Raw genomic sequence first — 24,866 nt, 5'->3', positions numbered from 1 at the left:
TGATCTGATCCAGTTCTGATTAGATGCTCAACTTCAATAGTTGGCAACATGTTCTAAAATGGAAAATTCACAAAAATCCTATCCAATCTCTTGAATATACACTCAGCATTGGATCTCCCATTCCACCATGTGAATGGACTTCCTTTGTACCCTTGCTCAAACAAACCACAAGAGTTTACACAAAATGCAAAATCCTCATATTCAGGAGGGTGTACTGGAAGTCCCCCTATTTTCTCATCTTCATGCAATAACACATTGAAATCCCCTCCTACCAACCATGGTAATTCCATATCACTTGCTAAATAATACAAGTGATCCCACAAATCCAACCTCTCCATTGCTGAACATTTTGCATAAACAAATGTCATCATCATGTGCTGCCCCAGGTCATGGTGAAACACTCTCACCATCAAAATTACATCTTCTTTGTGACCAGAACTCCAACACTGCATCGAAGAACAACCATATTTGCCCATTAATATTTTGATCATCATCTAGATAGAGAAGCTGCCCTCTTGGGCATTATTCTTGAAAGTTGTGGTGGATCTTTACTCTGATTCTTCTTAGTTTTTTTTACCTCCTTTAGCACTAGTTGTGGGTGATAAATCCCCTTCCCTAGCCACTTGTTTGAAGTTTTCGGCAGTTGATTCATCATCTCCTTCATCCTCCATTGGATTTTGTCTCAATAAGTCTTCATCAATTGGTGTCACATTGTGTGTAACTAAATCATGTAAATGTTGTAGAGGAGTCTTAGTTAGAACATTAAGATGTAGTTGCATGGTTTGATCAGTGCCAGATTCCATAGGCACTTCCTCTATTTCCTCGGATGCTCTTGGAACAATTGCCCGCTCATCAACCTGTTCATACTCCTTGAATTATAGCTCATGGACATACGCCGGAACACCATCTACATAGGCCAAAATCTCTCCAGTGGCTCTAAGGTTGGGGCTTACTGTAGCTGTCTCATCAGGTGAACCTGGTTTTAGGCCTGGCATCGCCAGCCTATCGCCAGGTGAGCCTGGCTTTAGGCCTGGCGTCGCCAGCCTATCGCCCGGTGAGCCTGGCTTTAGGTCTGGAGTTGCCAGCCTATCGCAAGGTGAACTTGGATTGTTGTCCTTCTTCACCTTGTCTTCTATTGTCTTTGTTTTCCCCAGATGATCATTCTTAACCTCAACTGCATCTCTCCATAAGACCTTTGTAGAGTTTACCTCATCAAGATCCTCCATCCGCCCAGAATCTTTAAAAGTTTGAGATGGAATCGCATGACAAGATTGGTTTGTGGTCACATTGAGTTGTTTTAGTTCCTCTCTGCTAGTCCCAAACCTTCTATGAACCCAGTCGATTGTGGACTGAATCCTAGAAGAAGTAGGACCATCTTTAGAACTGAAGACTGGTTTCCCCCCACCAAAACCACTTGGTTGTTCTCGTTTATATCACTTTGTTACTCCTCTAATACTACAAATTTATTCCTTGTTTGAACCTTGTTTGTGTGATCTTCTTCGACCTCCATCATTGCAAAGTTATTGTGCACCTGCTGTACACCAACATTCACTGGCATGATTGCATTGCCAGTTTGCCCTTGTACCTGGGTTTTGTTATTTTTGTTGGTTCTCCGATTATCCCGAACTTCCTTCCACTGTGCACCTACGTTCCCGACTACTTTTCCACTTGTGAGAATCATTAAAGGGGTAATGTGATTTTTGATTTTTCCTTGTTCATCAGCAGCATAATTCCAGTTGTTCAACTCAGCAAGATCATTCCTTTTCTTGCTGCTTCGATTCTCAATAAGCTCGGGGTGCAAATGCCAACATTCAATTTCATCATGTCCTTGTAGTTTACACTCCTTACAATATTTTGGTAGCATGTCATACTGAATTCTCACCCATTCTGTTCGAACACCACCAGAAGCTTCATCATCAATATCCAATCGCACCTTTTTAGGTAGTTCGGCCAACAAATCGACAAGAACTTTTACTCTTGCGCAACTCGGCCTAGTTTTGTTTGTAGTTGCTGCGTCAAGACACACTGGCCTTCCCACAACTGTAGCCAAAGAAAACAGATTTTCTTTACAAAAAAGGTAGGCAACATCCCAGGAAAAGAAATCCACGCCATCGCCATCGGAGTTTCTTCACCTGCCCTAAATTTTGCATCGTAGATAAGAGTACGCAATTGGTATTCGTACCCATCTTTAGCTTTGATGTAGTACATACTCTTCGATGTGAAATCGAGAAAATCTTGCCATAGAGTTAATCTAATTAACACATGACGATCTCTAAGGAATCCGATATTAGACTCACCTTTGATACCACATTGAGTTGGAATTATTCGGCGAAGCTCGTGAATCTCCGGAGAACCATATGAAAGCTTGCCAACGACAGTATATTGGAGGCCTTCAATCATGTTCATTCTATCTACTTCTGCCTCTGTGAATTTAACCACTGGTTGGCCATTCAAATACACTGCTCGTCGTAGTGGAATGGGTTGAATTTAAGCTGGAGCTGTAGCCATCGCTGGAGGATTTAAAGAATTTGGTTTCAAAATCTTCGAGTAATCTAGAGGAGCTGAGTTGGAGTTAGTTATTGTATGTTGTTGTGCAACGCTAGGGGAGGGCAGGCCAGCCGGAAAAACTGGTTGGTCGCCGGCCATTGAAGCCTAAAGCTCCAGCTTTGTCCGCGATGAACAGTGACAATATTAGTTGGCACTGTTCACTGCTACAGTGACGACAGACACTTCTTTCAGGCAAATTCTTAGGGTTTAGTTACAGAGCAACATTTTGGATGTGTTTAGTATGGAGAAATATATTTTTCAAAATTTTTATTTTATTTTATAGTAATCAAACAAAATATAGCTTTCTTTGCTTATATAAACCAATTGAACTAATTTCTAAATTTTAAAAAATTGCTGAATAATGAGATAAAAGCTCATTTGAAAAGTATTTTCTTTAGTTTAACTTCATTATTATCATTTCTTTAAACCCACTATAAACCTTCCCCTTATCCCCTCTCTCTCCCCCACCACAATGATGGCTGGCACGGCAGCCGTTCCCTTCCCGTCGACCTCCGTATCTCTTGCCGGCAGCGAACTTTTCTTCACAACACCGAAACCCCGACCATCAAATCTCGTCGGCCGTCCGACATCCATCCGGGTCGGGGCTCCAAAGTCATGTCGGGTCAACACTATAACATGCAAAGCTAACCGGTCTGCATACTCGCCGTTGAACTCCGGGTCGAATTACTCCGGCGACCGCCCGCCTACTGAAATGGCTCCGCTTTTTCCCGGGTGTGATTATGAGCACTGGCTTATAGTTATGGATAAACCTGGAGGTGAAGGTGCTACTAAACAGCAGATGATTGATTGTTATATACAAACTTTGGCTAAAGTTGTTGGAAGGTAATCTTTGCTACTGGCTTCTAAATTTTATAGTTGAACTTTTTACAGCCGAGTCACATTAAGTCCAATTACAAAAATATAGGCAAAAATTGGAGAAGAAGAGTTTGTGATTACTTGAAAAGTTTTTGCTTAGAAATATGATTTTTTATTTTTTTTTACAATTTGTAGCGTTAGATAGGCAAATATGAAAAGTTTTTGTGTAGAAAGATTGGAGAAGAAAGAGAGTTTTTGGAGAGCGGGTGCAAAAGATGAAAAATTTCTTCTACAAATGTAATGTTAGGATTTTCAAGAAATTGATCCAACACAAAACTACTTCTAGTATTATATAGGCAAAGAAAGAATGGAAGTATAATTAGGTCCAGCAATAAAACCCTACCTGACACTATGAAATGAGTAGTTTTTGGTTCAAAGAGTAACAACAAGTTACTAATAAGTGGATGTTCCGGCACCTAAGTATGAGTCATACGCACTAGTTGACACATATAAGAGGTTTGAGTTCTAATACTTTTAATGAGGTTCAGTTCAAGGAACAAGTGTGTCAAATGTGATAAAGTCACTCGAAGAACTTCACCTATATGAACATAGAAGGGGTGTCGCTTCGATTGAGAGGTTGAGCTACTCTCATAAATGCTCATGAATCTTGGTAGCCCATGGGCATGATAAAAGTGCTAAGCATGTTTGATTGAAAAGCAGGAATGAAATATTTATGTGTATAGTGCCATCGATGTTATCAAAAGGAATAACATGTTCAAAGCTATTATACTAATGAGATTTCAATATCGCCTTGTGATATTATACTAAGGTAATGTTTAAATCGACATATACATTATTCTATGCATAAATATAACTTGATCTGTAAGTCTTAATTTATATTTACACAAGCGGGGGATTGTTAGAATTTGTATAAATAAAATTAAATATCTTAAAAAGAAAAGGTGTCTTTTAAATAAAATGTGTATTATTTCATTCTTTGCCTATATAACTACAAGTAGTTTTGTATTTGGATTCAACTTCTTGAAAATCCTAACGTTAATTTTGTAGAAGAGAGTTTACTTCTTTTGCATCCTTTGTCCAAAAACTCTCTTTCTTCTCCAATCTTTCTGCACAAAAGATCAAACTGTGAGGTCTTGCTTTCCTAATAGAATTTCTCCACCATTTGCTTAGTGTAGAAATTCAAAGGCTTGTCATATCCACTAAAGCTATTTGCATTAATCCCGTAGCAATTTTGGAGAGGAGAGAGAGTAAATATCGCTTTTAATAAAGCGTTCATACGTGTTTCAAGCCTATGTATTTTGTGTTCTTCTTCATATTTTTCCAGCAAGGGCAAAATCACATTTGGTCTATTGCACGCGGTTGTGCTTACATTAAGAGATTATTTTCACACATAGGAAAGTAGATGCATCACCCATCCATTGCATTCCAATTATATATATATAGTTGAAAGTTTTTTTAGTAATTAGTTCGTTAAAGGATATATAGAGGGCAGTGTCGAGAGGCCTACTGCATTTAGCTCGAGCTGTATATTTCTAAAAGTTGTTAAGAATATATGTTGGTATTGAGTTCACAGTTATGCCTACAGATAAATAGGCTCCTTGGGCTTTGGTCTAGTGGTAAGAGCGCATTACATAATGTGTGGGTTAGGCAAACAAAGGCTTGGTATTTAAGGGAGAAGAGTAGAGGGGCGGACCCATTATCCATTAAGTTTCAAACCCTGCACCATTGGTCCAAGGGGATTTCTCCGTTATAAAAAAATAGTGGTACTCCACTTGCTGGCTTAAACTGTTGGATTGGCATTGTAGTATTAATTTTAGCCGTGCTTTTTCAGATAGAAAGTAGTTTTGTAGACATTTCAAATGCTAAATTACCAGCTCTTGTTCTGAACTGTGATAACTAGTGAAGAAGAGGCCAAGAAGAGGATGTACAATGTTTCGTGCGGAAGATACTTCGGTTTTGGATGTGAGATTGATGAAGAGACATCGAATAAGCTCGAAGGTTAGTGGTTGGATCAATTTATTAATTCCAGAAGTGAGTAATCAAGTATGCTAGTCACAAACTCTCAATGTATGATCTATCTCAAAGTCTGTGTCCTTTGAAATCTGTCAGGTTTGCCTGGTGTTCTCTTTGTCCTACCAGATTCATATGTCGATCCAGAGAACAAGGATTATGGAGGTACATCTTTTTTCTTTTTAATTTGTTTTTGGTCTTTCTACTTCAGTGGTAACTGGTAACACCTGCTTGGCTAGATGCGCCTTTAGCCCTGCTTGCTATCTTGGATTCAAACTTACCCGTGATTGAGTTACTGTTTGATCGCAATTATTTGACATTGTTTTAAGATATTCCAATGGTTCCCACTCTGTCTCCAAGCTCTCTTGAAAATCATCGATTACTTGGCCAATGATAATAGTAGGCTGCTTAATGATGTACTGTGTTTTTGCAATTAAAAATTAGCTCAGAAGCCTCAAATTTGATCACCAGAGAGGAGAAGAAATCCCTCAGCATTTAGTAGTTATTAAATGTTTATCCACACATAGACTCCTCTCCAGAGGCATCATGGTGATGAACCTTATATAGGATGGAACTATTTTGGTCATTAGTGGTTTATAGTGTTAATAGGAAAGAAGTTTGAACCACTTTGATCTGGTTGGCTTATCCCCATCCTTGCATGTGTTGCACGTGTAAACCTCTTTAGCCTGTTTCTTTTGATTACACTCTACTGTCAAGCGTCAATAACATCTTCATCGACCTTTACATAGAAAGTTCTTGCATCTCATTCCTTTATTTTTCTTCATTTCAGTTCTCAATTGTTCTGAATTATTGATCTATGAATAAAAAGGCTGAAAAGAAACAAACTTCTTTTGGTATTATGTTAGCAATCATGATTGCCTGTCCCTATCTCCTCGTCACATCTTTGTGTTTAGAAGATCCTTTTGTCTATGATTGATCAATCAATCAATCAACTTTGCCTCAATCCTTTTGTGTATGCTAGGAAGTAGATATCCCGCTGCTTCTTATATTTTATGCTCAAACATTTGTAGCACCTTTGGTTCTTCCTGAGTATTTAGGCCTAGGGCCCGACAATGAAGAGTACTAGACATGGTTTATGGCAAATTGAAACAAGGACTTTGAAAATAGTAATAATATGTTCTGAGGTTTGCATCCCTAACGTTTTATCTAATCTGATGACTGTCAGCTGAGCTATTTGTGAATGGAGAGATAGTTCAAAGGTCACCTGAAAGACAAAGGAGAGTTGAGCCAGTGCCCCAGAGAGCTCAAGACAGACCCAGATATAATGACCGAACACGTTATGTGAGGCGTCGTGAAAACATGCGGTGAAGATTGATCTGTGTGATAGTACAACAACTACTACTGCTGCGCCTCAATCCCAAGCAAGTTGGGGCTCAGTGTGATAGTTGTCCAACTTTTTTATCCTCGTTAGGGAAAAAAGATTATATCATGGAAAGAGAATGTATTAGTTGTTCTTGTTTTCTATTGGTCTGAGCTAATGGAACATTTGATGATTTAGTTGGAACTCTTAAAAAAGTAGGCATTTAATAGTCAGTATGGCTCATAAAGGTCATTCATCTGTAAAGTCATTAGTCTTGTTTGTTTGCATTCTGATATTGTTTATCTTAAAGATTCTCCTCTCTTCTTCTGTGCCAAATTGTCCAGTTGCATATGTCCAAAATGGGAATAGCCGACGTCTATTAAGTATAAACAGCTTCTTTTCTCTTCCCCATGAGAATATAGCTCCAGCATAAGGGTATTAAGAAAAGGGATTTTCCAAGGATCTAAAACCGCAACGCCAAGAATGAGAAGAAGCCCTAAAGTTAATGAGTCTGGTGTGTATGCAATAATTCTTGATAATGCGACACAAACTGTAGTATGCTGTATTCAGGAGTACTATTTAGAAAGGGTACATACCCTGTCAATTCTTGCTCTACGAAATCCTCAATGAATGCATTGGCAGGTGAAGGTGTTTTTAGTTTGGCTGTTGTCGAGATGATTGTGGACTTGCTGTTAAGAAAAGATTTAACTTCTAACTTTACACTATCGATGTATAGTAGTGCACATAAGAGTTAAACTCGTTAAGAAATGTCCCATCAGGTGAAAACCATGAAAGATCAATGTTCATATTCAGGCCCAAAAACAAAAAAAATAAAAATATTTAGGTTATATCTCAATAGTTGGTGTGCAGAATAACCCAATAGTTGTGCTGTTAGATATTATCAGGTAGCAAGTGAAATAGTCGGATGCGCACAAGGTGCTGTCATACTACTGATGGTTTCTTTCATAATTGTACTTGGACCATCATGCCCTTCCTCCCTGAAATTTTTAGCTACACATAATAGCCAGATAACACAACTAGTGTATTTGTTAAGTTAGGTCTTACAAAATACATTACACAAGATGGATACAAAGACAAGGTTAACTGATTCCTTAAGCTGAGTATTGCAAGATGTTGTATGGATAAACTTGTTTATGTAATATGTATCATTCTTGTGAGTTTCAGAACCACCTGTACATCCAAAGGCAAGAAAGTTTTGTAGAATACCATGTGCTATAGGAAGTAAGAGCCTACCATTTTGAACTCTATACTCCTCTCTTATCAGATCTAAAGAATGAACTTGCTCTTTTGACAAAAAATCTCTCCATTATGAATCATTTGGAAGCATCCCAACTTAAACTTCAAAATCGTTAAATCTTTCCCTCGAGATCTTAGCTCCAAGAGATGAATATGATCGTTGCAGCAAGGTTGCAACTTGAACAATCTGTTAAAAAGTATGTACAAAAGAGTAGTCATCTGAACGGTTCAATTGGCTCAGTCTCTTGCAGAAGTATAGCTGCTTGAAAGCACTCGGCTGCTTCCATTGATGCACCTTCCTCTTTGTAAACCAGGCCAAGATTATGCCATGCAGAAGCACTCGTCCGATCAAGTCGTAGTGCTTCCATCAGAAAACTTTTAACAATCCCAGGAGAATGGTCACCTATCTGCCTAAGTACCACTGCGGTTGATATTAGACTTGGAACATGGCACGGATCAATAGCTAGAGCTTTCGTGTAATCTCTTAGTGCAGCTTTATAAAGGCCCTTCGACTGCTGAAGCAAACCTGCATAATATACTTCATCATCAATAACCTTTTTGCTTGCTTTCTCACGAATATAAGATCAATAAAAATGTAACATCTGAGATACATGAAAATGATTTAGCATAGTAAGCACTAAGCAATGCATGAGGAGAAAATGAGTGAAACATATCTACCAGAAATATACAATCTAGAAGCGGAATAACAACTAATGGCCTCGGATTTGGAAAGACAGATCTCTGCATCTTGCCACTGAGATGATTTAATGTAGATGGAAGCAAGATCATGCCACATTTCCAGCTCCACAGTTCTATTGCGGTTTCCTTCCTCCTGTTACATAAATGAACATCAAACATTATAACTTCTTCCTTTTAACAAAAAATCATAATAATAATAATTTCCTGAGGGGTTAGAAAGGGGCAGCAAGCAAGACAATAGAAAGGGATTCGTAAAAAGAAGGTAGTTGAGTCAAAGCTGCAAGCCTTGGTTGCACATTAAAAGAGCAAAAAAAAGATGAAGATGAAAGCAGAGGATTAAGATCTGCTTAATTAAAAATTAAAACTCATGTTTGACAGGGCACGGAGTTTAAAAAAGAACAGAAAATTTTGAAACTTGTGGTCTAAAACAATCCATAGATATTTGTGTGGCTATAAATCATCTCATTACGGGTAAAATGGGGAGTTTGGCTTTTCAGGTAGCATGGTATCAATCAATGTCGCAAATCTCATCGTCAATGAATGAGTTAATAAATTCTATAGAACTTCATGATGGTGGATGAAATAACTTGCAAGCCAGAGCTAATAACTCGAATGTTCAAGTTAATGTACCAACTTCAATGAAACTTCATAGTATAATTTTTTTACCTTGAAACAAAACTCTATTCTAGGGAAAGAATCTACGCCACTTAAGATAATTTCTCCTACTACCAGCTCTCTAAGAAACTAAAGACTTAATTTTAATCCTTCCATAATCATGAAATATTGTCAGCCACACGTGGAGAATATAGCCAAAATATAAAAAAATGCCTCCTACTTGTAAAAGACCCAAAGAAACTTATAAATCCAACCTATCCCCACCTTCCTCCCCCAACTCCCCAAAAGTGAACATTTTATTTGTACCATATTGAAAATGTAGACAGTTAGGCAATTCATAACAATGACAATGAACAGACTTCTCTGGCTTCAACAGAGAAGAAAGGTCAGGCTTCAGAAACTCCCCCCAACACACACACAGAATCAAAATGTTTGCAAGAACAAAATTATTTCAATGTAGACTTTAATCTTGAATTCATCTCAAGGAAACATGTTTTTTTCTTTTCGATAACCAATAATCCCCGAGGGCTAGAGGCACACGGTTCGAGGCTAGGTGGACAATCCCCCCCACCCACTTAAATACCAGGCTTTTGTCTACAACAGGATTCGAAACCATGATTTGCGCCTAACCCACACATCTCAAGGAAACATGTTCTTGGAAGCTATAAGGCATGTATATATGTTCAGCTACAGCTCAGTTCTCTAGAACAAATCCATTGCATATATCCAAATCTTCCCCTCAATCAGGGAGCCTTATACACGCATTTACTCATTTAGGCTTTATCAACTATATGGGACTATTAATCTCTGCATTAAGGTTAACTCTATAGCTTTTCCATAGCCATATTTTTTTGTATTAACCGACACCATCCCGGACACATTTCTAGCTTGACAGCTGCCTCATCAACAAATGCTCCATAAGAAGCAGCTCAAATTCTACTCAGTTAGTCTAACATAGACTGTATAGTTATTTCATTTGCAACCAACATAGAGGATGGTGAAGCTTTCTAGAAGATAGTCCACTTCATAAGGGCAATCGACTTACCTTGAGATTTTCCGCCAATCTAAAGCTTTTTCTCTGGATCTGAAGAACAGCAAGAAGCTGACGATATGTTTCTATTGCATTTTTCACTTGGCTTTGTGCAATTTGGAGCTTAGCTTTGGTTCTCAACAGTTCTCCCTGATCCCACTTTCCGCTCTGATCTAGAGCTGCATCAATGATAGTTTCGGCTTCCGGAAACTGCTTTTGAGCTGATAACACCCGAGCCAACAGCATCCACCCTTTCAGAGTAGACCCACCTTCCAATTTAAGCAAGCACTTAGCATAATGGAGTGCAGTTTCCAACTTCCTTTGCTCGGCATTTTCTACACAAAGATGGTAAATGACGTTGGAGTCATTCATCGTTGTCAGTTTTCCAGCGGATTCCAAGGATTGAAGTGCCTCTGATTGCATCTTAACCCTCTCAGAATCTTTCAAAACCGCTCTAGACTGTGTTGAAAGTGAAAGACCTAAGACATAGTTTGCAACACCAATCAGCCGATCACATCTTCCTTGCAATCTTTCGATAGCTCGGCGAGCAAAATTTATGCCATCTCCTGCATACTCTAAGCTTTCAGCACAGATTTTTGAAGCCAGCAATAAACCTGGAACACAAGTGGGATCCTCGGCACTACTCAATAGTTTCCGCAACAAGTTCAAGGCGGTAAAGTTATCTCCTCCTCCGTAATAACAGAGAGCTAAGATATGATACCGTTCACGTTGATCTATATTCCTAGGAAGCAACTCTTCTACTTGGTTAGCCAGAGCCGTTAGGCCATCTGAGATAGATAATGCATATGAGAGATGGTCAAGAATCGAAGGATCCCACTCTATACTTTGTAGAGTAACCTTTCTCAATAAAATCATTAAGAGAAGAATGGCCTCTTCAATATTAGTTCTGGGAACAAATGAACTGTCCATTTGGAATCTGAGACTAGGGGGAATGTATTCACTTCCACTATATAGAAGAAAAATGGAAAACTCTTTTTGAATCTTTGCATTAGTTTGGACATCAAGATTCCACTGATGAAGAAGAGCTCGGCGGTATGATATAATTGCTTCCCGTGGAGAATCTGCGAGTATCCATAATTGGGGAAGCAGCTCAACAGTGTTGCTGAGAGTTTCCTGTAATTTACAGTCAGCACCAAAGTTTTCAGGCAAGCCTTCTGGTAATGAAGATTCAACAATGTCCAGAATAACAGTGCACGATTGAGCAGCTTCTGCAAAAATATTTGGGGAATGCATCAGATAAAGATAAAACCCGCAGTTTCTAGGCTTTCAGGTTCACATAATTCCTTATCATATTGTGTGCACAATCACATGTAGACATGGCAGAATAAAAATGAACAAACGCTGCCTCAGGAGGCAGATAGAGATGTGCACATGTAGGGTAGCTCAGAAGCAAGGAAAAGCGTTTCTCATACTACCCCAAAAGTGAAAAATCTAACTAAAAAGCCAAATTATGAAATTTACCAGGTCATCTCGAAAATTAACACTCGTGATTTAAAAGAAAAAGTAAGACCAAACAATGAACTTAACAAGCACTAGCAATCAACAAAAACAGAAAATAATTTGCATTGTTCAATGGAAGGCCCAGAGGATGGATACAGTACTGCAAGAGAGGTAGTGCAAATTTTAACAGAGTTGAACAGAACTCGTACACATAAAAACGTTTGCAAAGACACCTGATGAATAGCATAACACACTAATTTCAGCATACTGACCAAAGTTGTCGTAACTGAAAATGACTGTCAAATTGAAACACCTAAACAAAGATATTATAACAACTACTATGCAACAATGGCAAGCTTGTTGGGGTCGGCTATATGAATTGTCATAATTCATTTCCTCTATTTGGACCTATGCAAGCAAATATATCGATTACGAAAAATGAACTGAAAGACTACTACGTATAGTCTAACCTTTACACCTCCCAAGAACCTGCAACGATTTTGCTTTAAGAAAGACTGCTTCCAGGAGCAAACTCACAGCATGTATTGACATTGGTGATTTATCATACTTCTGTGAACGTCTCTTTTTAGTTCGAGCTCTTATGGCAAGGGTGACTTTGATTTTAGTAGTCACTGAGGCAATATCTATTCCTTCAAACACATGTAGAGCAGCCTCTATATTTCCCTTTTGGTACTCATATCTTCCAAGCAATGCCCTTGCTTCCTAGAAAGTAGATAATAGGTTAACTGTCACAGATGAATAATTCCAATACAGTCAAATCTCTTTGTCCGGACATTTTTTGGCTGCTATAGCGAAATGCTGATATAAAGAATATATATAATATAACATAAAATAAAAAATTGGTTCCAAAGAAAACTTGGTTAGAGTAAAATGTTGTTATAGAGGATGACTGTTATAAAGAGGTCTGACTGTACATGCCAATCAAAACGTGAAATAATTTAGGATGAGATGCTACACAAAAGGCAAACTTAACATGGCAATATTGTAGGGAGAGAGAGAGAGAGAGAGAGAGAGAGAGAGAAATACGAGCAAACTTTTGTGATTGGTACCTCATAATTCAAAGCACCACTCTCGCGCAAAGATGATTCAGCTTCTTCAATATCACCAATATCTGGCTTTTGTTCAGCTTCTCTGGCTCTTGATGAACAGAGACGTGCTGTGTAATCCTCAGTCGCAAGGGATTCATCCCTGTCATCTATCTGTAATTGTTCCCCCGAGCAGAAACACTTCATTATCTTCCTCAACTTCAAACTTCTGCGAGCCTTCCCCGGATTATTATCATTCTTCATATAACGAGCCCTCTCAGAATGCTTTAAAACAATCAGCAACACCAACAACAATGAATTTAACTCGTTTGCCCCAAAAATACAAAAAGTTACAGTTCTCTTGAATTGTGACATTTCATATGATTCATAATCATGGATAATCAATCTAAAAGGATAACTAAATTCATATGAAGAACATCATTGTTTACAAAACTCCACATGTTTACTAGTAGATTTTAGCCAAGTGTCGAAATTTCTTTCGAAACCAAGAACTAGTCCGGAACAACTCAACTTCATAAGCGCCCCCTTATCCCCTCCCCCCCCCCCCCAAAAAAAAAAGGAAAAAGGGAGCTTTCGGCCAAAAATAGTAAAGCTTCAACCCCCAATGACACACAATTCTATATTAGCTCTATATACAAGAACCCCTACTCATACTCTTTCTCTGTCCCTTAATGCTCTAATAATCAATGAAATTAGAGTTCCACTTTAAATTACAAAAAAGGAAAAGAAACAAAGAAAAAATAGCTTTTCAATATCCATATTAACTAGCTGAGTTGGGCCCAGTTCAGATATTACTAGTAGCTATCCGGTGTAATAATCGAGCTGCATGCAAGATGACTCAACCATACAGTTATCATACAAAAATTACCACCATCATATTAACAAAACAGAATTCCAAACAACACAGTAATGATGATGGTTAAAGGAACTCATAACTAAAAGGATTAAAGTAGAACCAACTATTAAGCAATAATTAGAAGCATAAAATAAAGGATGAACAAATTCAGGACCCATCAATTTACACCAACTACCATTTGACAAAAGGGGTTGCTCTGATGGTAAGCAACCTCCACTTACAACCAAGAGGTTGTGAGTTCCCCACAGCAAGGTGGGGAGTTCTTGGAGGGAAGGATGTCGAGGGTCTACTGGAAACAGTCTCTCTACCTCATGGTAGGTGTAAGTCTGCGTACACACTACCCTCCCCAGACCCCACTAGTAGGATTATACTGAGTTGTTGTTGTTGTTGTACCATTTGACAAGTAGAGATAGATAGAGAGAGGGGTTAAAGAATCATACTTTTCATTATTTGTAGAATAACAGAACAAAGCCCTGCCCATCTTTTTCTATTTGCAAATCAAAACTCCAATAACAAAACCCCTCCTTTTATCTTCTCTCTTTTTCAATTCTTTTGTAAATTCACAGAAGTCTCTGAATTGAATTGTGATCAACGAAAATTTCAACAAAACATCAAACCAAACACCCTTTTTTCAATTTTCTCTCGCTTTCTTCTCTTTTAATAAAGTTCTCAACTTTGTAAAAATTCACAGTCTTTGAAAACCCAATGATTTGCGTCTGTGTTAAAAAGCTTAAAAATGGGTTTTTGAATCAAAATCAGAATCCCCCCAAAAAATAACTTGAAAATATTCTTGCCTTTTTTGGGAAATTTCTCTGCTTTGTATATAATTGTAATTTGGTTTTTTTATGGGGTTTTGCGTGGAATCAAAACAAAAGAACTGGAAAAACGCTGGTGGCAATGAAAGCGTGAAGGAGAAGATTTGTTATATTATTTACTACTGTGAGGAAGGATATGGAGGGATTGAAAATAGAATAAAGTAAAAAGTAGTGGTGGGATTTGGAAAAGAAGACTTGTATGTGGGACCAATATGGAATTTAATAAACTTTCCGTAAGGCCAAGTTTCTGCCACATGGAAGTTGGAGCAGTGGAATTACATTTTCCATGCAGTTATTTGTACGTAAGAAAACAATACTTTTTAAATATTTCAGACTGACAAAATATCTTTTTAAGATGAAGTAGTAACTGACAAATTTGGAATGATTTTATAGAATAAAAAATAATTTACGTTCAGATATGAGTCACAATTTAAAATTTTAATGTCTTCGACATTTAATTTATACCTACATCTAGGGCGATGAAATTCTAAGATTTTTACTTCCTATTTTAAATTGATAATTACTTTAGATTAATTGACATATGTATATTTAATTAATCTTTTCCGCTAAGCCATGCTGGTGTCTCCGCCACTCCACTATGTCCAATTAACGAGACAACATTATTATTCTTTCATCTGGTTGAACAACAATTACTATTATTACTTCTTAGTCCTAGATAAACTGAGATCGGCGTTATAAATTTTTACTGTTTCATTTAAACTCAATTTATGTCTTCATCATACAAAATAAAAAATAAATTGTATAGTAATAATAATAATAATAATAATGAACAGTATTAATATTAATAATAATAAAAGATCTCTAAAATGTCTAAAATGTATTTTCAGTAGTACATATCGCCTAAATGGATCATAGAGCTGCTAATAGGGTTATGGCCTCAGCAAAGGTATATGGTTAAAAAAGATGGATTTCTTTTTCTATGATGTCCTAACTTTAGCTAAGTCTACATTGATTTTAAAGATTTTTAGGTCTTTTGAGACAACTTCCTTTCATATGATTTAAAATCTATCACATCACGTTTTAACACATTCACTCACTATAATTTTACACCTACATATCAGTGCATTTGTAAGTCGATGCATGACATGACCAAACCATCTCAAGCGACACTATCTTATATATATGTTTTCACCCTGCATACTGGTGTAGACCCACTTGCCGCTGTTATGCGCATCAATATCACAACACAATAACAACTCGCACCACAAGTGCCCCGGGCAAACCATCTCTTGCCAAAATCAACAATACCAAAGTTACCGCAACATATAGCCCACGTGGGCACACAATGTGAACATGAACCTCAATAATAAGAAAATGAATGAGAGTTACTCAACAAGGAAAGATATTTCAATAATCAACAACTTCAACCTCAATGTGATAATGACTTTCATAACTTCAACTTCAATAACTCAAAATGAAGATATTCCCACGAAAAGACAACTTCCAATTCAATTGCATGACATTTTAACAACGAAAAAGAAAGTGTGGAATAGTAGCTACATCAAAATACATGAGAATAATTCAACTCGAAGTGACATCATGGAATAATAACTTCAAATGAAAATAACTATCCACAATTAAAAGGCACATGACAATAAGAGAGATAACAACATCAATTGAGGCATATAAAAGCATGTTTGACAATAAAAGATAGAGCATGTGATAACAACATCAAGTAAAGCATGTAAGAGCAATTTAACAATGAAAAATATAACATGATATTACAATTTCTAATTAAATGCATGGAAGAACCTAAGAATATAATCCCGTCAAAATACCACACATAAATACGTGTACACACTAGTGATCTTGTGTACACATCTTTCACATAATTCAAATAACACAAATCAACTCAAATCTGACTAGTGTAGACCCACTTGCCACTGTTACGAGAAACTCGTACGTATCTTCTTTTACTATTTTCATGCTAGTGACTAATTCATATATATCTTTTATGATATTTATATATTTAATATAAATTTCTTTCTTTCCCATCATCCACCAAAGGACCTTTCGTGGTGGAACCTCAAGGTTAGTATATTAAACTATTCGGTGAAAAGAAAGAGAAAATATACCTTTGTCAATGCATTTGGTGAGAGATGTTCGGATAGATACTTCGTACTAAACAAAGTACTGGGCCTCAAAGAAAAAATGTCAGAAAGGTTTGGTATTTTTATTCACATTTGATGTTGTGACTTATGGGCTAACTTGTCACAATTTGGTCAAGTATCCTACGATGAGACTCCCGAGAGTCATAAGTATGAACACTTAATTTTTGATTATATTTGAATTTTTATCACCTTCTACTATTTAAATATTTTTAGAATTTAATATATTTTTTTATTTTGTTTTGTTACACTTATACATATATATATATATATATATATAGAAAAAATTATTAATAATTTAAAAGGTCAATTATTATTATTAGTATTATTTTTATTATTATTTTTATCTTTATTTTTAAATAAAAAGAATTAAAAACCGAAAATAAATAAAAATTAATTATTATTATTTAAAATTAATTATTTTTTTAAAAAATAAATTTCGGATGGGAATTAAAAAATAGGAAAAGTAGAAATATAAAATTAAAAAGTAAAAGTAAAAATAGGTAGAAATTATTTAATAAAAAAAGTAAAAGAAAGTGGAAAATTAAAAAAATAAAAGTAAAAGAATGTGAAAATTTAAAAAATAAAAAGTAAAATAAAGTTGAAATTAAAAAATAAAAGTAAGGGTATCTGATTTTTTTTTTTAAAAGTAAAATTAAGTGGGAAATAAAAAAAAAGTAAAATAAGTGGGAAATAAAAAAAGAAAATTAAAAAAGTGGGATTTTAAATATATTAAAAGTAAAAAAAAGTGAGAAATTAAAAAATAAAAGTAAAGAAAAGTGGGGAATTATTATTTTTTAAAAAATAAGAAAAATGGGAAGTGAAAATTCTTTTTAATTAAAAATAAATAAATAAATAAAAAATAAAATTCTGAAAATTCCGAATTTTTTTTCTATAAATAGAAGAGAAATGTGATGAAAAAGAGAGAGAGAGAGAGAGAAAGGAATTGAGAAAATTTTATTTTTCTTCTTCTAGGATAAGGAAATTTCTACTCGTTTCATTCTTTCTTCGGCTTTCTTTCAAAAAATTCAGCAGCTTCACCACCCCAAAACCACCAGCCCTTGACCACTTTTGAGCCATAATTAACCTCCCGCCCCAAAAAAAAAAAAATAAAGCTCCAAAAATAGCCACTAAATCGTCAATTTTGCAAGGTCGATTGAGGTTGCAAGTTGAGATTTGCCGCTCGAGTTTTCCGTGGTCCGAAGGGTCCAGTTGAGAGCTATCCGATCATTAAGTGATTGTAATTTAAATCCACAATCATCAATACAAAGGTTCACTTCTCTTTCTATTTTTTTTCTCATTAATGTTTTGGGTCACTTTGTTTTAATTTAACTTTGAGTATGATATGATCGAGTCGCATCTGAGTGTGCTAAGATTAATTTATTCTCATGTTGAGTATTTGTTAAGATTAATTTATTGTCCTTTTTAGTAGTTCATACGGTTAATTTTATCGATGAATATGTATTAATTCGTTACTTTTCTTGTTTATTCAATAAAGTAATGGCTTTCCATTTTAGCATGCTTTCGTTTCATTTTGATCTCCTATCTTAGTGACTAAATTGATTCTGCCTGTATTTATCTTTTCCTGCCATAAATTTAGTCTAATTTCAAATATTGGTTAGCAGTAAAATTATAAGAGATTAGGTTGGGCCATGATTGGTGTAACACTTTAATTGAACTTCCCTAACGTATTTATAGGCTAATTATTGCACATGACCAAAAACAAATAAACATTCACAAGCTAGCCAACTTTTTCCATAATTAATTTACTTAATTTCCTCCATAACAATATACATACCTCATGACCTTACAATAATGTCAAAATTAGTAATTAAATAATATTCTAACACCGTAGCTTGATTTAGGCACAATTAATAATAAATCATCGTGACTATGGGTACGGTTCCTGTGGCATAATCATGATACGTAAACCCCAATTCAAGTGCGCGTTTCACGCGACTTGACCATAACTTCAAATAATAATAAAAATAAACATGTTATAAATTGCGGGTGCGTTTCACGTGGCGTGGTTTGCAATGTGTACCAAAACGACAAGTGTGTGACATCGCGACTTGTTCAAATAAATTCCATAAATATTAAAAAACGGTAAAAGACAAAAATGCACAATGGGTTTAAACACATGTAATAAATCAGATAATTACGCAAAGTATTAATTGTTAAGCGACTGTGCTAAAACCACAGAACTCGGGAGTGCCTCACACCTTCTCCCAGGTTAACAGAATTCCTTACCCGGTCTTCTGTGTTCGCAGACCAAAAATAAGAGTCAAATTTCTTCGATTTGGGATTCTAAAATAAATCGGTGACTTGGGACACCATAAATTATTTCAAGTGGCGACTCTGAATAAATAAATAATCTCATTTCGAATAATGTCACTTAAATTGGAAAATATCCCTTATCCCCTCGGGAAAAAGGAGGTGTGACAGCTCTGGTGACTCTGCTGGGGAATAAGAACCCAGAATCTCTGGTTCAGGGTTCAGAATTCGAGCTTATAATAGCTGTTATACTTGACTTTTATTTATTATCTGATTTTTACGTGTTTGAGCCTAATGTGTTAAATGCCGCTTTTTACCGCTTTGATATTGCTTGAACTGTATATAAACTGTTACGAAACCCTTTTCTCTATGAGTCTTCTAAATCTTTTGGGAAGTGTGCGCTTCGCGTGGCTTCTTTTCTGTTAGAGTCATACCCTAATTTTAGAACGAGGTTCGGACAAGTTGCAAAGCCGGTGGAGCTTCTGTATTCCCGGTACGCTCCCTCCCCCCCTCCGGCTCGAGTTGTCTGCTCGGGTAAGCCAGGTCTAGAACAACACACCTAGGATCTAAACCTAGAATAACATAACCTCATGCCGAATCCCTAGTAGGAATGTTTATTTGCATCACATGCATTTGACTTTGGGGACTCAACATAGGGGTTGGGTCCGTCTAGGACAGGTGTACCCAATATATTGGACCATCTTGATGCATTTTACGTGCTATTTGTGCATATGTTTGTTTCGGCTTGCATGTTGACCGGCTTCTAGAATAGGAAAATGGAACAAAAAAAAAAATAAAGAGTGAGGTAAAGAAAAAAAAAATTACCCGGTTTTGAAAATTCAGGTATTTGAAAAATACTGAAACTCTGGAAAAAAAAGAAGTCATTTTCAAAATAAGTCGTGTTTTCCTATTGCTCCAAAACTTACCGAACTACGCGGGTCTGATTCTCACAAGATGTGAGATACGTAGGCAAACCTCATCGGTTCCGGCCCCAATTTTTAAAAATTTAAAAAATATTTTCCTTTAATTCCTTCTTTATAAGTTTTTCTTTGACACATAAAATCCAAAAAATTTCCTTCTTTTATAGAAGTTTTTCTTTTGGAATTTATTTTTTATAAAAAAAGTCAAAATCCAAAAATATTTTTCTTTAATTCATTCTTTAGAAGTTTTTCCTTAGAAAATTTCAAATAAATAAAAATTTAAAACCAAAAAAAAAAATCCTTATAGAAGTCTTTCATATGAAAAAGAAACAAATCAATTCAAAATTCAAAAATATTCTCTACCTTTTTTTTAGAAGTCTTTCTCCCAAAATATTTTTTTTAAAAAATTCAAAATAATATTTTCTTTCTTTTCAAAAATTCTCAAAAACAAAAAAAATCGAAATCAAAAAAAAATTCTTTCTTCTTTATAAGTCTTTCAAAAAAAAAAAATTCAAAATCCAGAAAAAAAGAGTTAGTTTATTTACTTTATTCCTAATCTTCCCGAACTACGCAAAATCTGATTCATGCGGCGTCATGATACATAGGCAATCCCCATCGGATTCGATCATTGAAATCAAATAAACAAAGAGAAGAAAGAAAAAGAAAAAAAGAGTGACAAAAATAACGAAAACAAAAAAAAGAGCGAAAAAAACTAAAAGAAAGAAAGAAAAAAAGCAAGTGTAAAAATTCAAAAAGAGAACTTTGTGTCCAGATTGACAAAGAAAATCGCGGAATATTTTTGTGAATATGCTGTCATATGGCGCCGAGCAAGCCGCTAGGGGAAAGCCTCAAATGGATGAAACAAAAATGGTTACGGTCTTCCTACAGGTCAAAGAGGCGAACTACTTCCAAAACATGATGTCTGCTATGGGTAATCCGTTCGCCGAGGCTATCAAAATTGGGGAGATGGTCGAAAATAATTTTAAAACATGCCAAATCTTGAGTCATGCTGCCTTTAAGGCCACATCACAAGTCGTTCAGAGTGGTTCAGAGGGTTTGATGAACAGAAATTGGAGAGATGAGGAATTTGATACGGCACTGAAGGCCCTTACAACCCTTGCCGAGACAGAGGAAATGCCAAAAATGGTCGCCAAGCCTGAAAGTTCCCTATTAGACGGGAGTCTTAGTAGCCAGTCTTGTTATCCTTTCTGTGTCCGGATTATCTCAGGGTATGATCCGGATGTTTTACTTTATTGTCTTACTTTCCGGTGTAAACCCTTCTATCTTTAAAATTCAAAAAAAAAATGAAATAAAAAAAAAGAACAAAAATTAAATGAAATTAATATTTCATTGTCTAGGAATGTCTATTTTTTTTAATCTTGTCACTTTTCTTATTCTCTTTTCAGTTTTGATTCATGCAGATTTTAATAACATGACATGCTTGCGGACTTCATGACTAGACCCTAAAACTCTATCTGACTTTGAAATAATGAATCAAAAAGCAGAATGCAATGAAAATGAGGTTAAGGAAATAAAATAAAAAATCAGAACAGTATGAGAATAAGCCTATGCCAAGCCCGATTGAAACCTGCAGAAGTTGAAATTCCCTCTCTCCGGGTCAATGTCGAAGCCGAGATTGAGGATAAAGATTGGGTCACGAACCGATTGGAACAATTGACACTAATTGATAAAAAACGATTGGCCACAATTTGCCACAGGCAGTTGTACCAACAAAGAATAGCCCGTGTCTATAACAAGAAAGTGCGGCCCATGAAATTTAAAATAGAACAACTCATTATGAGACGTATCCTCCCACCTCATGAAGAAGCTACAGGAAAATTGGCTCCAAATTGAAAGGATCCATACATTGTAACGAGAGTATTGCAAAAGAGAGTGTTGTACCTGGGATGCAACAAAGGAAATGTTCCTGAAACAACTGTCAACGCGGATGTAGTCAAAAGGTACTATGTTTGACCCTCTATGTGGTATTAATATTCTTTGATTGGGATGAAGAAGGCTTTCATTATCGCTATCCAAACATCATTAACCCTTTTGCTAACCATTTTGAGTCGGTTATCTTTCTTTGATTACCCTATTTGGAACCTGAAGATGTTATTAAAAAACAAAACAAAAAAAGAAACAAGAAAGAAAAAAGAGAAGAAAAACAAAACAAAGATGAAAAAAAGAGAAAGAAGAAGAAAAAGAAAACAAAACAAAAATCCAAATAAGTTCATGTTCCTTGAACTACGTTCGACTTGATTCCTAAAGGATACGTAGGCAGCCTCTCTCTGGGGTTCAGTTACACTAAAACAAAAATCTAAATTTCCTCAAAAGTGAAACTGGGGCAGATGTTATAATGGGTTGGCGATGGTTTTGTCTGAAAAGTTCTAAAGTTATAATTCAATCCAAATCTTTTTTACCCAAATCCTTTTCAAGTCCTTCCGATCAATCGGCAAAGAGATTCAAAATGGGAGGATACAGTTACTCGGATCTGATACAACATAATGAGAGAAATAAAATGAGAGAGTCTTATTGTTGAAAACCTCACGGGCACCATAAGGCGATGGTAAGCAGAGAAATTCGAAAATGAGAGAGTCTTGTTAGTGAAAACTCACAAAGAGCATTATAAGGCGATGGTGATAAGAGAAATGAGAGAGGCCAGCTGGTGAAAACCCGTAAAGGGCGCCACTGATCGAAAATAGGATCCTCACAGTCACTGGCATCGACACAGTCCTGGGCAAAGTTTCTCAGTCTCAAAGCAAGAGTTGTGATGAATTTCTGAGAGTTTGACGGTTTACACAGATCAGGCATCTAGTCCAAGAGGCATGTCATGTTCATTGAAGTCTGTATACACTCCAGATAAGTCCTTCTTTCTTTTCCCCGAAAGGGATACCTCTTGTCTAAATTCATTTGTCCATTCCATTGTTTGCTTTTCTTTGAATCCTTTTCGGTTTAACTCTGTTCTGAAACTAAGAAAAAGAAGGGAAAGCAGGACTGATTTACAGGGTTCTCACTTGATACAAGCCAATATGCAAAAGAAAAGGCACCCAATCTCGGCAAAGTCTTCAAGTTGACTCCAACTAGCCATGTTGGCCGATGTTTCGAAATCAAAAACTGTTGAAAGAGGAAATTCAAAGTTAAATGCCCACAAGGGAAAAATAAAAGTTGAAAAGGTTAAGTCCCACGTGACTAACCATCATGGCAAAGTCCGGAAAATCCAGAGGTTCTCCGAGGTTAGAAATGCAATCGATATTCAGGAAATAACCAGTTGCAACTGAAAGAACCGAGACCAAGTGATTGAAACAATCAAGGCCACAAAACCAACCACCGTTTCAAACTAAAAAATTGTTCTTTGTTTGAAAAAAAAAATTAGGGAAACAAGTGCAATCCAAAAGCAACCTTGCAAGAAGCAGGTGCAACCAAAATGAAATTACGCAAAGGCTAGAAATAGTTTTGCAGCAACTACTGCAAAAGGAAAGTCTTCTCCAAACTCTTTCCCGCATTTTACTCATTATCTTAAAAAATATATATATGAAATTAAAAAGAAATAAAAAAAAATCATGGTAGTATAGGGTCTCCAATCCTTAGCTGCGTTTTCCAACATAGGGTCTCCACTCCCTAGTTGATTTTATTTTAGACACAGGGTCTCCACTCCCTAGTCGCTTTTCCAACATAGGGTATCCACTCCCTAGTTGATGATTATTTTAGACATAGGGTCTCCACTCCCTAGTCTGCTTTTCCAACATAGGGTCTCCAATCTTTAGTTGATTTTATTTTAGACATAGGGTCTCCGCTCCCTAGTCTCTTTTCCAACATAGGGTCTCCACTCCCTAGTCGCCTTTGTAACATAGGGTCTCCACTCCCTAGTCGCCTTTTCCAACATAGGGTATCCACTCCCTAGTTGATGATATTTTAGACATAGGGTCTCCACTCCCTAGTCTCTTTTCCAACATAGGGTCTCCACTCCCTAGTTGATGATTTTCCAATATAGGGTCTCCACTCCCTAGTTGATGATTTTTAGACATAGGGTCTCCACTCCCTAGTCTCTTTTCCAACATAGGGTCTCTACTCCCTAGTTGATGTTTTTAAACATATGGTCTCCACTCCCTAGTCGCTTTTGCAACATAGGGTAGGGTCTCCACTCCCTAGTCTGCTTTTCCAACATAGGGTCTTCACTCCCTAGTTGATTTTATTTTAGACATAGGGTCTCCACTCCCTAGTTGCCTTTTCCAACATAGGGTCTCCATTCCCTAGTTGATTTTATTTTAGACATAGGGTCTCCACTCCCTAGTCTCTTTTCCAATATAGGGGCTTCACTCCCTAGTTGATGTTTCAAACATAGGGTCTTCACTCCATAGTTGATGATTATTTTAGACATAGGGTCTCCACTCCCTAGTCTGCTTTTCCAACATAGGGTCTCCACTCCCTAGTTGATTTTATTTTAGACATAGGGTCTCCACTCCCTAGTTGATTTTCCAACATAGGGTCTCCACTCCCTAGTTGATTTTATTTTTAGACATAGGGTCCCCACTCCCTAGTTTGTTTTTCTGACATAGGATCTCCACTCCCTAGTTGATGATTATTTTAGACATAGGGTCTCCACTCCCTAGTCTGCTTTTCCAACATAGGGTCTCCACTCCCTAGTTGATTTTATTTTAGACATAGGGTCTCCACTCCCTAGTTGATTTTATTTTAGACATAGGGTCTCCACTCCCTAGTTGATTGATATTTTAGACATAGGGTCTCCACTCCCTAGTCTCTTTTCCAACATAGGGTCTCCACTCCCTAGTTGATGATTTTCCAACATAGGGTATCCACTCCCTAGTTGATGATATTTTAGACATAGGGTCTCCACTCCCTAGTCTCTTTTCAAACATAGGGTCTCCACTCCCTAGTTGATGATTTTCCAACATAGAGTCTCCACTCCCTAGTTGATGTTTTTAGACATAGGGTCTCCACTCCCTAGTCGCTTTTGCAACATAGGGTCTCCACTCCCTAGTTGATGTTATTGTAGACATAGGGGCTCCA

At 36.5% G+C, this 24,866-nt stretch overlaps 2 protein-coding genes across 2 annotated transcripts; one reads left to right on the top strand and one right to left on the bottom strand.

Moving 5' to 3' along the window:
* Positions 1 to 2,946: 2,946 nt before the first annotated feature.
* LOC107812745 (multiple organellar RNA editing factor 2, chloroplastic-like) lies at positions 2,947 to 7,105 on the top strand. Its single transcript, XM_016637911.2, has 4 exons — positions 2,947 to 3,390; positions 5,285 to 5,382; positions 5,494 to 5,559; positions 6,581 to 7,105. Exons 1-4 carry the CDS (start codon positions 3,020 to 3,022, stop codon positions 6,721 to 6,723), a joined length of 678 nt encoding a protein of 225 aa, XP_016493397.2. The 5' UTR covers positions 2,947 to 3,019; the 3' UTR covers positions 6,724 to 7,105.
* A 633-nt stretch (positions 7,106 to 7,738) lies between these two features.
* LOC107812740 (protein NPGR2-like) lies at positions 7,739 to 14,651 on the bottom strand. Its single transcript, XM_016637900.2, has 6 exons — positions 14,141 to 14,651; positions 12,848 to 13,108; positions 12,248 to 12,500; positions 10,332 to 11,545; positions 8,651 to 8,804; positions 7,739 to 8,498 (listed from the first exon to the last, which is right to left on the bottom strand). The coding sequence occupies exons 2-6, from the start codon at positions 13,085 to 13,087 to the stop codon at positions 8,188 to 8,190; spliced, it is 2,172 nt and encodes a 723-aa protein (XP_016493386.2). The 5' UTR covers positions 13,088 to 13,108; positions 14,141 to 14,651; the 3' UTR covers positions 7,739 to 8,187.
* Positions 14,652 to 24,866: the final 10,215 nt, after the last annotated feature.

This window comes from Nicotiana tabacum, chromosome 17 (assembly GCF_000715075.1).
Source record: "Nicotiana tabacum cultivar K326 chromosome 17, ASM71507v2, whole genome shotgun sequence".
Lineage (NCBI taxonomy): Eukaryota > Viridiplantae > Streptophyta > Magnoliopsida > Solanales > Solanaceae > Nicotiana > Nicotiana tabacum.
This window is presented reverse-complemented; position numbering and strand designations above follow the sequence as displayed.

What these genes read in the sequence shown, in the direction of transcription:
- LOC107812745 (XM_016637911.2), top strand. Translation starts at nt 3,020, where the DNA reads ATGATGGCTGGCACGGCAGCCGTTCCCTTCCCGTCGACCTCCGTATCT. An exon ending in GACATCGAATAAGCTCGAAG is followed by an intron (nt 5,383 to 5,493) that starts GTTAGTGGTTGG and finishes GAAATCTGTCAG; the next exon opens with GTTTGCCTGGTGTTCTCTTT. An exon ending in AGAGAACAAGGATTATGGAG is followed by an intron (nt 5,560 to 6,580) that starts GTACATCTTTTT and finishes GATGACTGTCAG; the next exon opens with CTGAGCTATTTGTGAATGGA.
- LOC107812740 (XM_016637900.2), bottom strand. Translation starts at nt 13,087, where the DNA reads ATGAAGAATGATAATAATCCGGGGAAGGCTCGCAGAAGTTTGAAGTTG. An exon ending in GTGGTGCTTTGAATTATGAG is followed by an intron (nt 12,501 to 12,847) that starts GTACCAATCACA and finishes TCTACTTTCTAG; the next exon opens with GAAGCAAGGGCATTGCTTGG. An exon ending in GATTGGCGGAAAATCTCAAG is followed by an intron (nt 8,805 to 10,331) that starts GTAAGTCGATTG and finishes TTTATGTAACAG; the next exon opens with GAGGAAGGAAACCGCAATAG.